Here is a 15,058-nt window from a genome sequence, read left to right on the forward strand (position 1 = left end):
AAAGAAAAAGTACCGAGCTTTGTTAAATATCCCTGGAAACATGAACTCTGAAAGAAGCCGAGTTATTTACTATAACATCATGAATATGTCTTTAAAATGGAATTTATTTTTATGAATGAACATAGATTACATGGAAGTATACAATTTTAATGCACAACTTGCTGACCTTATGGAAATACGTGTGTGAAACAAAGTTGCATGATGAGTGATTTAATTAATGTCAGATTTAAAATTCGTAAAGTCGTTTAAAAGGCTAAATTGCATGATATAACTTCCAGCATATCCTCTGTCAGTAACTAACAAAAACAGAATTTCCGCAAGAACACACAGCTAAAGAATGTGGCATATTCTAAATATCTGACAGATATACCGGTTTGAGAACATTGTTTCCGTGATAGACTTTGAACGCTTGTATATTGCCTACGTTATCTCTAGTTTGATATCGCATATTTTTTCTTTGTATATACACTGTAAAAAATGGGTACTGACTGTTACACCTTTCTGTGTCTATACATACTGCCATATATGTTAAGGATTACGGACATTCTCACAGTTCTCACTACTATCGTGTCTTTCTCAATAAATCGTCTGCTATTCTACTTAGTGGTATGCCGTGGGCAGAGGATTATCGTCTCCGCCAGATCGATAAAGCCGTTGGGATTTAGCGTGAATCATAAGACGGAAGAGCTTACCATAATGTAGGTAATGTATACTATGGAATGCCCTAAGTCGTATTTTCACCGCATCCTAATAGAATCAGCTGTCCTGTATATACAGCCAGTAGAAACCTTATTACCCTTCAACAAAGTCTGACCTACTGTGTTAGTTTAGGCCTTTAGCTTTGCAGAAGATTTCCGCAGGGTACGGACAATGACAGTAACTGTCTGCACAAACTGCAGCTGCCACAGCAGCTCCTCAAGGTTACACTTTTTTCATTCGTTGACAGATAATAACTTTATCTTCGGCGGACTAAGTTAACTTATTTGAGCTTTTCTTCAGTGTGTGAATTCATTCGGTCCACGAGACGATCTAACCTAATTATCACATCATCTGTTGGACTGAAGGTCTTTTTTTCGCTGCTCTTTTGCTGACCGGTATTGATTGCCTAATGCCAGTATAGCCATTCTTTGAACCATCCAATCACTTCTCTTTGCAAACACCAACCTAATAAGCTTTGCTTTCAAACCCTGTAACTAAATTTCATGCATTTACTTATTTGGTGAACTTTCTATCTATCAGGTCAACACAAAGTACACAAATAGACAACGTGAAAGCAGACAAAAGATCTCGCCATGCAATACGCTACAAACTGTCTAATGGACACCTTCGACTGGAACTTGTAGGAACTGCGCTAAGTAGGTAAGCCTGTTCTTCAAAGCCCAATAGTAGTCTAACGTAAGCTCCAGACTTAATAAAGAGGAAACCTTTTACTTCCCATGGCTGTATAGGAACCATTTGATATACAGTGTACTGTGAAAGGAGCCCTAGTTATGAAATGACAGCTTATTGAGTAAACTGTTGCTGAAACCGTTTTACGACTGAACACAAACTGGAGAAAAACTAATGTGCTGTTTACATGTCGTAAATGGTCAGAATATTACACATTACAAAAGAATTGTCACATTAAAGCAATAATGCCATTTATTCTATCAATATCTCACGAGTTGTACCATACCAAACCAGACTCTAACACATACATCTCATATATTTGTAGGGCTATTTACAGCAATGTCAAGTTATCTACAAATAAACAAACACTTGACGTTAACAAAGATACGGTCGTCAGATTTCCTGGAAACACTCTAATATGAACAGCGTCTCTACATTACTTATATAATACCAAAAGGGGCTGAATGGATTGGTACGGAGGTGCGGGGGATGTGCAATCCCACTTAGTGTTAAGACTGTTACATATCAAGTACAAGTATTCCTAATAAAATACAAGTATTGCATTACTACACGACAAAAATAGTAGTAAAGATTATACACGCACGATATCCGAACTTGTTTACAGGTTAAGCTAAATAACCTGTGTGAGCAGTTGTCCATCTCCAACGGACAACTAATCGTTCTTCTACAGCTATATAAGTGACGGTACATAACCTACACTGACAGCAACGACTAACTGGCGGTAGCTCAATATACCACACAACATGCTACATTCCGTCTCCGCTTAGCTCAGATCCCAGCAGAATCTGTTGTCAGACGGGGGAATTTTAAACATGACTCTGCATAAAACAATCTAACTTAGAGAACTCACTATAACAGCCATGTCGATGAGAAAGGACGGTTTTAATATAAAATGACCGTCGTATATGACACACAGTTGAAATACAATCCAGTTAAAATCTATGTATAAGATTATGTTCAATCCAGACGTACTCACCTTATATAATAGACTAGAAAATGGCCGATACACAATGACAAAACAAAACGCCTCGACATACGCCTGCAAGCAAGTAAGCCCAATGGAATCTTAGACATATTTTGCCATATAAACCGAACAATCTACCAAAATACTCTAAATGGCATCAAATCACATGTTAAAACGGTGGCGTATTTTGTGCGTGTACAAAGGTCGATTTCCACAGTAAGAAATGCAATGCTAATAAGAGTAACGAGCGTGTGTGGTGCGATCAAGCGCATTGAACTGTCTGGGGGAACTGTTATGGAATAGCGAAAAAAAGTGGGAAAGTTCATGGTTAGACCATGCTGCCTCTCGCAGCACTGTGCCACAGCTGAAGCGAATCCGAGATTCTCCTGTGTACACGCACATGGAAGCTTACGTTTGAGTCTGGGTCAAACCAAATCAGCCATCAACGCCAGTATTGAGCGATTGAAGAGTTTGGATAAAACAATATATACAAGGTGTTTTTCACTCCACAGTCAAATGCAGCACAACATCAACTTAGGAGATATTTTCTTGTACACCCCTGTCTAACCAAATATCTCTCACTTTTGTACGGTGTTAAAATGTGTTCAGACTAGTACAACGACAACACCGGTTTCTTTACGTGGGGATGGACAAATTGTGCGAGAGGGAAACATCAGACGCCATACACAGCCAACCGCACAGCAGCGAATGTAAGCCAATAGTATGAGCTGGACACCTTCCTGAGATGGCGTTTCCTCGAACGTGCACAATGAACAACACCCAAGATTCCGATATCTTAATGCACAACGTTCAGTCTTGTAGTGCCGTCAATCAGAAATTCTGAGTTACAAGATCAGTCAGCGCCTCATGCGCTGCAGACAATTTTTAGTCCGTCGAAAGGTAGTCCTATGACGGGTGGCTGAAAATTGTACTTCATCGTCTCCACGAAGGATTTTACCTTGAACAACTTGGCCATATACTTGTTTTATTACCAGTCATCAAACTGTCTTTGTGGCTTGCCTACACATTGTTGTAACTCTGCAAAGCAGTAGTTCGAGATTCAGCGCACTCTAAGCCTTTATAGTTCGTCCTATCGTAGTCATTCTTACTGAGTGAGGGCGCTGAAAAACAACACAATAACTTTCTAAAACTCTTCCGGAAATTTTCAGACAGGAAAGCGTAAAGAATGGGATTCATACAGCTGTTCATGTAGGCCAGGCAGTTGGAGGCCATTTGCACGCCTACGAATAGCGCATTTTCACTGTGTACTCCGTAGTAATGGACAAAAAAGATGATTTGTATAGGTAGCCAACAGAAAGCAAATATAGCCACCACGATGACAACCATACGGGTAACTCTCTTTTTAGCGCGCATGCTCTCAGCCGACTGGTTTCCGCCTGGAACAACACCGTAGAGCAATCGTTTTAGCATAAAACCATAAAGCACACAAACGATTACCAAGGGAATCAGGTAACCAAATCCAAAGAAAAATCCGTGAAATAGCTTTGCGGATTGTCCTGTCGAATCATTCATATGTCTGAAATTTACACAAGCGGACCTGTTCTGGTTATAGTAGGGATAGCTACGAACTCTGAATTCAAACAGAAGGGGTATATTAGTGACTAAGACGATAGCCCAGACGATGAAGACGAGGATGTAGGTATTTTTTTCTGTACGTAACGTCATTGAGCGGATAGCGTGTACGACAGCCAGATAGCGATCGAGCGACATGAGAACGAGTGTATAGACACTGGTGTAGGCGCATACGTACATCATGTACTGGGAGAACTTACACCAAATGTTTCCAAATGGCCAGACAGGCATTACGTACGAGGTGGCAGTAAACGGCACACAGAATACGATGAAGAGAAAATCGGCCACGGCGAGACTGACTATTAGTATGTTTGTTGTGCTTCTCATCTGCTGATTAGATACAACCACCAAGATGACCAGTAAGTTACCCACAAATCCGACCACCGTGATAAATCCAAATATGGTAGGAATGATAATACGGACTAGCCGTTCAAAGTTCTTTTCGTCTATCGTGGCTTCGTCGGTTTCATTGAGATAATCCATCGTGGAAGGAACGTAGCAGCTCTGTTCAATCTCAGCCGAAAACAGATATAGTATCACGCATTCTATGAGACAGAAATCTTAAGACAAGATCAAGACTTCCATGTTCATTCTTTTCTTATTACTCTTTTTTCTCACATTTTACTATCCACAAAAGACGGATCACCACGACTTAAACAATGAGTTGATTTTGGCTCTTGTAACGTTCTATATTAATAACCATCGCTTGTCTGTTGATTATAATCTCTAAGGACACAGTACAAGAAGGAAGTCTTGGGGGATTTTAACAAAACCGGAGGCGACGTCTGTTTCGGCCGGAACGTACACCAGGCAACAACGACAAGGGTGTCATCACGCATTACGCTGGATCCGAGTCTCGAGCCGTCCTGTCTACTCTGTGGACCAGAACTCCGTTCAAATCAGCATGGTTTCCGACACATCTGTCCCCCTACGGTCATCCCAAAACCTCTCATTTGGTCTGGCAGTCTGAAAATATACAATCGTATCTTTAGATTCAGGAAATAATGTGGTTCTAGTAGCCTGGAATATGATAGATTTCTCCATACAGGCTTTTGTTACGCAATACCTATGTTATTGCAAAAATACATGGAAAACAACTATTCATACGTAATTCTGACAATACACATTTATTATCACATCGCACTTTGCTGTCATTGCTGTCGGCACCTTTTTTCCTTTCTTTTTTATTCTCATTTTTTCTGAACAGTGAATTTAGCAGAACATATGTCAGTGTGACTTTAGCAAAACATATGTCGGTGTATATAGACATCGAAAGAAAACAATCTTTGCGAAGCTTATGTAGATAGTGCCAGTTATTTTTCACTATATATCTATTAATTTTTTGGTGTTTTACGACAGGTTCAAGGATTTTTCGCTTATATGATAGGCGTGCTCGGAGTAAGCAGCAGACAATCGCCAGGTCCTTACAAACCTTTCACCTTATCACTACAGCGAAAGCTGGATTCGAACCCACAGCCTCATTGGTCAAGGATCTGATGGTCGCAGTGAGTCAGCCCTTTAACCATCAGCACTATCTAGCGCCCCCCGACCCCCCACCCCCGACCCCTCTTTTACTGAAACCAAGGTATGAAAGGATTTGGTTTAAACATAGATGTGGTTATTGTATGAATTAATTGACAAATGCTGCAGCACAAAGTAATTTTTCAGATATATCAGGCTATGTTTCGGCTGAATACGTGTCCATCAGATTGTGAAGGACGGTCTAATCACGAAATCTAGGTCATATATGCTGATAAATGGAAATTAATCCTTTCCTACCGTAATTAATCTAGTATGTGTGTTTTATTCCACAGAGGTTGGTTGGGAGACAAAGATTTATGTGAAACACCTTCGTGAAATATATAAATGAGATCTGCCAATGTTAAAAATGTAAAATGAAATCTCTCTGATAAATGGCGCCGTCCTCATGCAGTGTTATCCCTACAGGGACGGCTCCAGTTGATGATTGCTGCTACGCCTAAGTATAATTGAGCTCCTGGTGTTTAGTACAGGGGAATGAATTGTGTTTTAACATTCTTTTCGTGCAACTGATAAATTACATGCAACAGAGAGCTTGATTAGAAACTATCGGACGATGATAAGATGTATGAGCTATTACAAAAAGTCGCCAGCGGCCTGACACTGACGTCCCAATGATATACACATTAAGCAAAGCTCTCCGGAAAACAACCAAATCACCTGCCTTTCATCCAATATATTGCGCATTTAGCACCAAACGAGGCGCGTATTCACCGATTTTGAGCTCCGAAAAATCAAATCACTGTAAAATGTGGCGGTGAAAAGTTTCCTGTGAGAATATTGTATGCGTTGACTTGCTGGTATACACCGGATGTCGCCTTCTGCATTACTGAGAGCACTTAGATAGCCCTTCTCCAAAATACTGGTGCGTATACATCTAGAAGTATTTAAAGTACTTCGTGTAACACGCGTCAATGAGTGCACTCGCTACAACCAATGTGGACTGTTCACATTTACTATTCATCGAGCTCGCCCACAGCATACCTTGGAGACTCCACTCATCTTGACTAGAAAGTCACTTTGTAGAGAATGTTACATTCAGATGGCAATAACAAGACAGGATGTTCATTGGCGTATCCGCTCTACCAAAAGTGAGCGTTTGAGGTGCCGGTGTCTCAAGCGCGTAAAAGATGTTGTCAGATAACATGTTAATAAAGCGTAGAAGAGACGAGCATTTCATTCAAAACATTGCATGCTTACAGTTATTAGAAAAAACTCCTTACACCATGTAATGGTGGTAGTATTTCTGCCATCACCATAACATAATCTTTGGGACAAGAGCTGAAAAGTGTACATTTTCAGACTGGCGACCACCAGGACAGCTTGGCTAGGTTGTAAGATTTACTTCACGTAAGGATTTAGAGCTGGCAATAACGATGTATTTTGGGCAGAAATTATATCGGATTAAATAGGAGATCCATTAAATAGGAGATAACTGAGGAACATATTCTAATCTGCTAAGATTGTCTCAGATGAAGTGGTGAAACGGAAAAAGGTTTTTTTGCAAAATTTAGGTCACATTCTGTAGTCTGCAGAAATGAGGGGATTATATTCTGCAACTGGAAATAGAATCAGTTTATTGATGAGTATGCTGGAATCAAACTATTGTCCATTTTGAGCTTGGCGGCTTATCTTTCGATGTTTTAATCGATGAGGTTTTACAGTATTATGTTAACTACCGGTACTCTACTTTTTCTATACTTTTATAAATTTGAAAGAGGATACGGGGAGGATTGAAACAGATGAATTTTAGCTACCACATTATCCCAACTGCTTGAATGGTCTCTTGATTATATTACCGATGTAACTAGTTGATCTGTGCCAATGTACCTAAGTGGTGCAAAATGGTGATTATGGTGCAAAAGCAGATATTAAGGATATGTAAAATATAAGAATTTCTTCCAAACAACTTCGAAAAGTTCATATCAATTTGACATCTAAAAGAGCTTCACTTACTCGGGACATACAACAGGTAACAGGTAAACATATACACCACTACTGTCATTCTAAATAGGTGACAGAATTTCCATTTAAGATATGCTACTTTGAAGGGTTTAACTCCAGATTGACAGTACTTCAAGCGATTCGATATTAGTTATCAATACTTTATCTGGGTTTTACTTCTAGAAAGTCTGTCTTCACCCCTCGGACCTTGACATAAGAGAGTTTTTTTTTATACATACTGTGGCAATACATTGGAAAACCTGCCACATTTCTGGACATCTGTCAAGTACGCCTGCTGCTGGTCTCACATAGCTGTGACCGACAAAACCTTAGTCATTTTCCCCATAGGCACGGTTCTAAACGTTCAGATTTACTTGCCTGGAAATGGCATAAAACCAAGAATAGAATTCCACTTCAGTGACTGAAGGCTGCATGTAGTGGGACAGGTACCTACCTTCTTGAGAATTACCGAAACTAAAGTTCCTATCTTTCTTCTAGCTTTCTTCTCTCACGTTAGTATTTCTCACAATGGCGACCAGTTCTTGTTCCCTTCTACCTTTACTCCCAATTGTCCAGTAAAGTAGCCCTCCGGCTGGCTTTTTTTTTTCGCGCGAAGAGCCCTTCTTGGTTTCGGGGTAACGTGATGTTGACAAAAGGATAGGAAGGCCTTGAGCACTAGTTATTCTCCCTTTACAAGCTCCACCCTTTAAAGGCCCGGCTGGCCGATTGACCAGGCAAAATGATCCCGTGTTGTTAGCGGTTAGATCAATACTGTCCCTTCGAGTCTCTTCGGCTCTTCAACAGCTTTTCTGATTTTTAACCTACTCTCAAAATATTCCCCTGTACCCCCTGTTGGGCGAGAAAGTCAACAGAATGTTCGGGAAATTGCCATTTACTCACTGATTATTCTACACCGCATTTGTCACAGTTTATTGTGTTTGCATATCTTATCGCTGCAATGGTCGGCCATCTTTTCGGCGCCAGTCATTGCTGATTGTAATGATATACTTATTGAATAGCTTCGATTGGAATTGTGAAATCATTCTGTTTGCTTGATTTGATAGTTATCTTTGATCAACAGAAGTTGTCAAACAATTGGTAAATAACATTCTTTAGTCGGAAAATCAATCAGCTCTCCGACAACACTTCGTGTTCGATAACTTCAACCATGATTGCTTGTTGAAACATTTACGCAACTGTTAACCTTTCTGATAATAGCTGAGGCAGAGACAAATGGCCTGACAGAAAACTGTCGTCTCCTAGAATTGTCTATAATACCGATTACAAACCCAATAGCACTTTGGAACCAGCAGAGAATGTGCTAACACCACGGCCATACCATACATATCGGCTGATGTACGGTGACAACTTTTATACGGACAATGGATTGGTGGAAAGTTGAATCGGAGGAGCTGCCATGGTTATTTGTCTGCTGTATCTATAGCGGTCTTTCTCAGCTTCTGATTAATGTTGAATTTATTGCCCGACGGCTGGTCACAAATAATTTTATTTGGGTGACCTTGGGCCAGTACCAATTCCAGTCATGTCTTATTAGTCTCACAGAGTACTGCTGTAGACAAAACTAATCGCTCAGTTTAGATTACAAAGTCCATGTGCTCTATTGAACAAAAGATTATTGTCAAAGACGCTAGTTGATTAAGTACACGAGTACTTAAAGTTTGTTCGCCTTGGTAAATAAAGCGAACTGTCGGGACAGCGTCTTCATCCAGTGATATGAGTAAATTTCGATAAGCCTACGAGTCTTAAGAATTTTAAGTCACCGTGAAGAATGAAGAATGTGATTGTGGCTAATATAGAGCCTTCGGTGAGGGCTGACACAGCTGGCCTGTTCACTCGACTCGACCGAGACTAGTGACGCATAAGGCAACAAAACCTTGGTCTTAAGATAGCAAATAAGAGCGTTGCCAAGAAAGCGTCAGGTTTAGATCTCGCAATTTTACGTTGTTATAGTATCAAGCCTGTATTTTGAGTTATCCGGTTCTGAAGAAAACGCATGTTCACTGCGATCTAGTTTCACAATAATGTATAGACACCCAGAGTTCACGGCTCGTTACTGGCTATTAGATGCTCAAACCGAGACTCGATGTAATGCAAATTTTCAGGCAAGTTGCAGCAGTCGTTAATTCAGTATGGAAATGACTGGAGAAAATCGACAGACCTCGACAATGGCTCATTATCGCTGTATAGTTCACAAAATCACAAGTAGACACTGTGCTCAAATCCTGCGCAAAAACCGAATCTCTGAATCTATTTCTGCTAACTATGGAATATTTATTTATTTATTTATTTGATTGGTGTTTTACGCCGTACTCAAGAATATTTCACTTATACGACGGCGGCCAGCATTATGATGGGTGGAAACAGGGCACAGCCCGGGGGAAACCCACGACCATCCGCAGGTTGCTGCAAGACCTTCCCACTTACGACCGAAGTGGAAGCCAGCATGAGCTGGACTTGAACTCACAGCGACCGCATTGGTGAGAGGCTCCTGGGTCATTACGCTGTGCTAGCGCGCTAACCGTTTATGGAAATAACTATGGAATACATTAGTTATTTAGTGATATTAGTTGTTAATGTTGGGCAATTTGCACACTCCATATACAGTACTTACATTACAGGGCAGTATAATATCCGAAGTCCGAAGTTTTGTACAAGGCATAAGTATCTGCAAACACAGCAGCTATGGGCCGTTGGGTGTACGAAGTAGTGGGGTGAATGAAGGTGGTGGAGTTGGGGGGGGGGGGGGGGTAATATAGTGGAAGGGATGGCGCGGGTAAATGTTTGCCTGAAATCCTATTAATAAAATAATTCATTTACAATACCGTTATTGCATTCAAGTGGTAACTGATGTTTATGGATAACAATCGAGCGGGCCCACTCACGATAAAACGATAAAAGCCAGAGGCCGACCTTTAGTAGGAGCACCTGGCAAACTGTGGTAAAATTAAGCGTATTTTTAATAAGAAGCAGTGAGGACAGAATGGGACTCAACTGGGTATAGCTTCGGGATATGGCTGTCCATTGACCCACTCATTTTTTAGTGGACATTAATAAGTAATGAAAAAGATGTCCGTCATGAAGGAGTTCGAGTTTACGCTAGCGCCTAAACTAGACAAAGATCATTTCTTACAACAACTTTTCCATGTTACTCAAACATTAGCTTATTCCACAGTCTCAAAGTGGTCACGTAAGCTATTAACATGAAGACAAATGAATTTGCCTTTAATGCGGCATGTAAGCCGTATATTTCACATCAGTGGAGCAGAGGAACAAACCCTCGACGCCTACAGTCCACTCTGATGAAAATATTGGCTCATTTATCAAGTTTACAGTTTACCCGTTGGAGAATTCAGACAATCTAGGAGACAACACCGCTCGAAGCAAGGCCATTTTAAGGTACAATGTATCGTTAATTGTTTCTTCCCGCGTTCATGGTAAGGGAACTGGGTTTCGTACACAGACCCTCGGACTTCCTTTAAGTCGCAATTATCGAGTCTTTTATTCGAAGCGTCCTAGCGGTTTAACAGCTGTTTAACTTTCAATAACTGAAGCCGGTAGTTCTAATCCTTTCCACACTCGCCAATCGACTGGGAAAACAGACGAGAAGCGCGGAGTACACAGTCGCCTTCTGGAAAACATGGTGCTTTATTGGAGTAAAGTTTCCCCTAATAGCATCATACTTACACTGCAAAGTGGCAGAGCTGGTAACACACTGACGAACGCTATAATCTCATCAGTCACAGTCTGGGGAACAGCGCTCAGTGATGTGACAGAAAAAGCCTAAGACAGTTCCCCCAAACAATATCGGCGATCTCTGATTACACAGTCAACTCTCATCTTCGTCATATATAATTCTCCCTCAGAGGAAGTTTGTTAGGCTTAACACTATCTAAGCCTCAGCAAAGATCCCATGTGTTCTTGTCAGAGACATTCACGGTGGATTAGGAATACGATTGTTTATGAGTAGTAACTCAGAAGTTGTAAACGGCGTTTAGTTATCAATAATACACGACTATTATCTGTAATATATCATTTGAATTTAATGTGCGCGATTCCTAAAAGTTGACCTAACTCGTATGATTTTAGTGTATCAGAAGCGAGCTAATCAGTCCTACCATATCAAATAAGATTTTGCCCCTGTCAAAAAACTGTGAAAAAAACTTTTTGATCAGTCCTAGCATTTCTGTCAGTTCACGAATTGTACAGGCATGTAGTCTGTTTAGTCAAATGTCAAATGTATTGACCGACAAAAAGGAATGAAGCGGGGTGCAGGGCCAAATATGAGTTCGTCTGAATACACCTGGAAACGCAGCTCAAAATGGGAGAGAGTTTCAATTATGACAAGCGGATTCCTCAGAACACGTTCGCATCTACAGACCATCGTTACTTTCCTTAAGCCCAATAGCTCAGCTTGAAGTGGATGGACATGTTTATAGGGAGAAATCAATTGAACTAATCCACTTCACTGAATCGGCCCATCTTCACCATAATGTGTAATTTTAAGCATGCACAGTGGTTTGGCATTTATCACTTTGACCTTATTCTGAGCCTGCCCTAATATTTTTTTTTTTTGATTGGTGTTTTTACGCCGTACTCAAGAATATTTCACTTATGCCACGGCGGCCAGCATTATGGTGGGAGGAAATCGGGGGCAGAGCCCGGGGGAAACCCACGACCATCCGCAGGTTGCTGGAATACCTTCCCACGTACGGCCGGAGATGTTTCATTTGTGTTTTAGGTTGACATTTAAAAAACCTGTAGTTTTAATAAATTAAATCCTGCTGTTGCAAAGGAAAATAGAGAATGATGACAGCATTTCTTTTCAGAACTTCCCCAAATCCGAAGACCACAATGTATACATATATAATGCTTCCTATGCAATATGTTTAGACTGATTAATGAGAGCTTAATAGTCTGTTAAATTTGTCTAGCGACGTGTCAAATGAGGGTTAAGAACTCCATACAGAAAGTCGATGGGCAACCATTGAGCTGTGTCAAAGATGTTGTAAGCGTACCTGACGTGAAGCGAGAGGGCTTATAAGAATTGCGTCAGATTCATTAAGCACACGGACATCATCTGGTAACCAACGGATGGGAGGCTAACTGAAATCAATTCTCCACTCATCATGCAAATGGAGTATTGTATTTAACGTCTTTGGGACGTGGCTTATGAACAAGGGTGGAATGCCAGAGAGAAGTTGTGCGGGTATATGGTGATTAATGACGCATTCAGTTTGACAGGGTATTCGAAGGTGTCCCAACGCGATAAACCACCTTATCTCGTCATTTAAGTCGTGTGCGGGATTCTGCGGGATTTAACTAATAGAAAACCATGGATCTGTGTCACGACTTTAAAAACATCCCATCTTGCAATCAAGCAATCAAATGCTCTCCTGGATGACCCAGCCCCAATGGCATGAAACGTATTGAAGAATATTGCCTGTATGTGTACTTGTATCAATTGAACTCTGTATATACAAGGGTGTTCTGATGAATTTAAAAAGCATTTCCAATACAATGAAGACATTCCATTTATAGCCATACTCAATCTGAGTTGAGGAGGGTTTTGATGAATAAAATTTCAAATGCCTTAATTACCAGGTTTGGCACATACGAAGTTGTCTGTGTTGAAACTGTACAACAGCATTTTAAAAAGACCCTTTCTTACATGAATTTGTCAATTAGCGAGAGTGTCTGTATATGCAGGTAATTATATCGGCGTCTGTGGCTTGAATGGGATGCGCTATAAAGCATAATGCAGTATTTATTAATGGTATACTACAATAAACCAACATTAACACAGTCGTATCTTTATTGTCATCAGGCGTTAGATATTCTAAGATAGTCTAAGACTGAAAGGCTCAAAGACTCATCAGCTTGATTTCGTCTATGTTTCACAGATTTTTCTGCATCGACAAACTAAGCGCGAGTGAAATCGCTCGATTATATACACAAAGACTGAAATTAGTCTTGAAATAGCTTACATATCGAGAAATAAATCAAGGAACTGTATGAATGGACGGCGCCGGAACTGACTAGTCATCTCAAAGACGTGGCTAAATTCTGATCACAATCTGAAGCTAACCTTTGGGAAGACAGAAAGCTGATACAAGATTCTCCACTGAAATAAGCCTTTTCAGCTCGATAAATAACCCTGGGCGCTTTTGTGTTTAAATGAGATCCCCATAAGCCAGGAAAGTCCTATTATTAAGTAAGTCACGGCAATGTTTATAAGGTAAAGTGAATCCATTGGGAACGTTAAATTGTCTACTGCAGGTCAGCATTTGTACAAGGAGCCCCCGAGATAGTCAAAGACTTCAATTCATTCCCGTTAGATGTTTGAGTCATATTAGCTGCTGGTGTATAAACGGAGCGAATGCCGCGATAGAACGTTACCATTAAGTAATATACGAGGAGGTGATAGCTGAATTTATACGAGAGGCTTTTCTGTGGCGAGCGAATCCCAGCCAATATTTGCTGACAGAAAGGTATTCAGGTGCCAAAGGATTCCCTATGGACTTTCTCAGTGTATTGTGTCAGTTAGAACTGTCTGTGTCATACAACGTATGGCGACGCTTACAGATCCTACTGGCCTCCTAGTCATGTAAATTGGCAACCACACGATCATTTTCGCTTCTGGTGTCTTACTTGCTGACCGTTAATGGTTATACTGCAGTAATTCGATTCATTTTGGCTTGCTGAGTTGTTGTCAGTTGTTCCACAAGCAAAGTTCATATAAAAGCCTCACCTCAAAACTTCAGTTAACTTTTCCATTTCATCGACTAGAATGGCAAGTGGAATTTTAATAGAATACGTTTACATAAGAGTGAGTTATAACGATGTACAAACCCACTGTGTATGGTTATTTGCATAGTTTATCAGATATTATCATCCATTTTTTCTTGCCGATATCACAATGTCTTGTTGATTTGGTCCAGATTAGCACCGTTTGGTTGTTAAACAGAAGTGAATGGAAATCGTGAGCTTGATAGGAACTTGTGTATTAGCACGGTGATACAAAATATAATGTAAAGAAATATGGTACGTGAAATCGACCAACGGTTCCTAGTCTGAGGGCCCCACGTAAGGCATGAAAGTCGATCAGCGTGTTGTTGCCAAGATTGTAAAGGACAGGTTAATCAGAAATATGCAGTGTAGATGAATATAGAGAAAAACCCAAATCAACAGCAGAGGAACTTAAAACGAAGAAAAATAAATGTATTGCTGTCTTAAGACATGTTCGGCGTCTTTATACACGATTTACCGCCATCTAATCCCCTCCTTGACGTATATAGGGACATACCAAAAGCAGTGGTTGTATGAACAACACCACTAATTCATAAGCCGTTAGTACTACAAATTCCACGTATTAAGCTCAAGTGACAGCGGACTGAATGGTGCTCCTCTGGGACATTTGATGAGATCTTCTTTGATCTGATTGCTGGCATATACTGTAGGTCAAACCATCGGGGGTCCGCGCCCATGAGATTTTCTCATCATAAAATGTTAGGAAAAATGATTACAGATGGTAGTAGTGACAAGAGTGGTGTGTTGAACATGTGGCAGAGTAGCATGAGTTGATAAAAA

The 15,058-nt window shown here is 40.5% G+C and overlaps 1 protein-coding gene across 2 annotated transcripts in view; it reads right to left on the bottom strand.

Moving 5' to 3' along the window:
• Positions 1-214: 214 nt before the first annotated feature.
• Positions 215-15,058, bottom strand: part of LOC135471333 (allatostatin-A receptor-like) — a 31,044-nt gene continuing 16,200 nt past the window's right edge. For both annotated transcript variants that reach the window (XM_064750528.1, XM_064750537.1), the window contains exon 2: positions 215-4,933. In XM_064750528.1, the coding sequence (XP_064606598.1) occupies positions 3,395-4,450 (1,056 nt within the window). In that variant the 5' untranslated portion in view covers positions 4,451-4,933 and the 3' untranslated portion in view covers positions 215-3,394. The remainder of the gene's footprint in view (positions 4,934-15,058) is intronic.

Source organism: Liolophura sinensis, chromosome 1 (genome assembly GCF_032854445.1).
Source record: "Liolophura sinensis isolate JHLJ2023 chromosome 1, CUHK_Ljap_v2, whole genome shotgun sequence".
Classification (NCBI taxonomy): domain Eukaryota; kingdom Metazoa; phylum Mollusca; class Polyplacophora; order Chitonida; family Chitonidae; genus Liolophura; species Liolophura sinensis.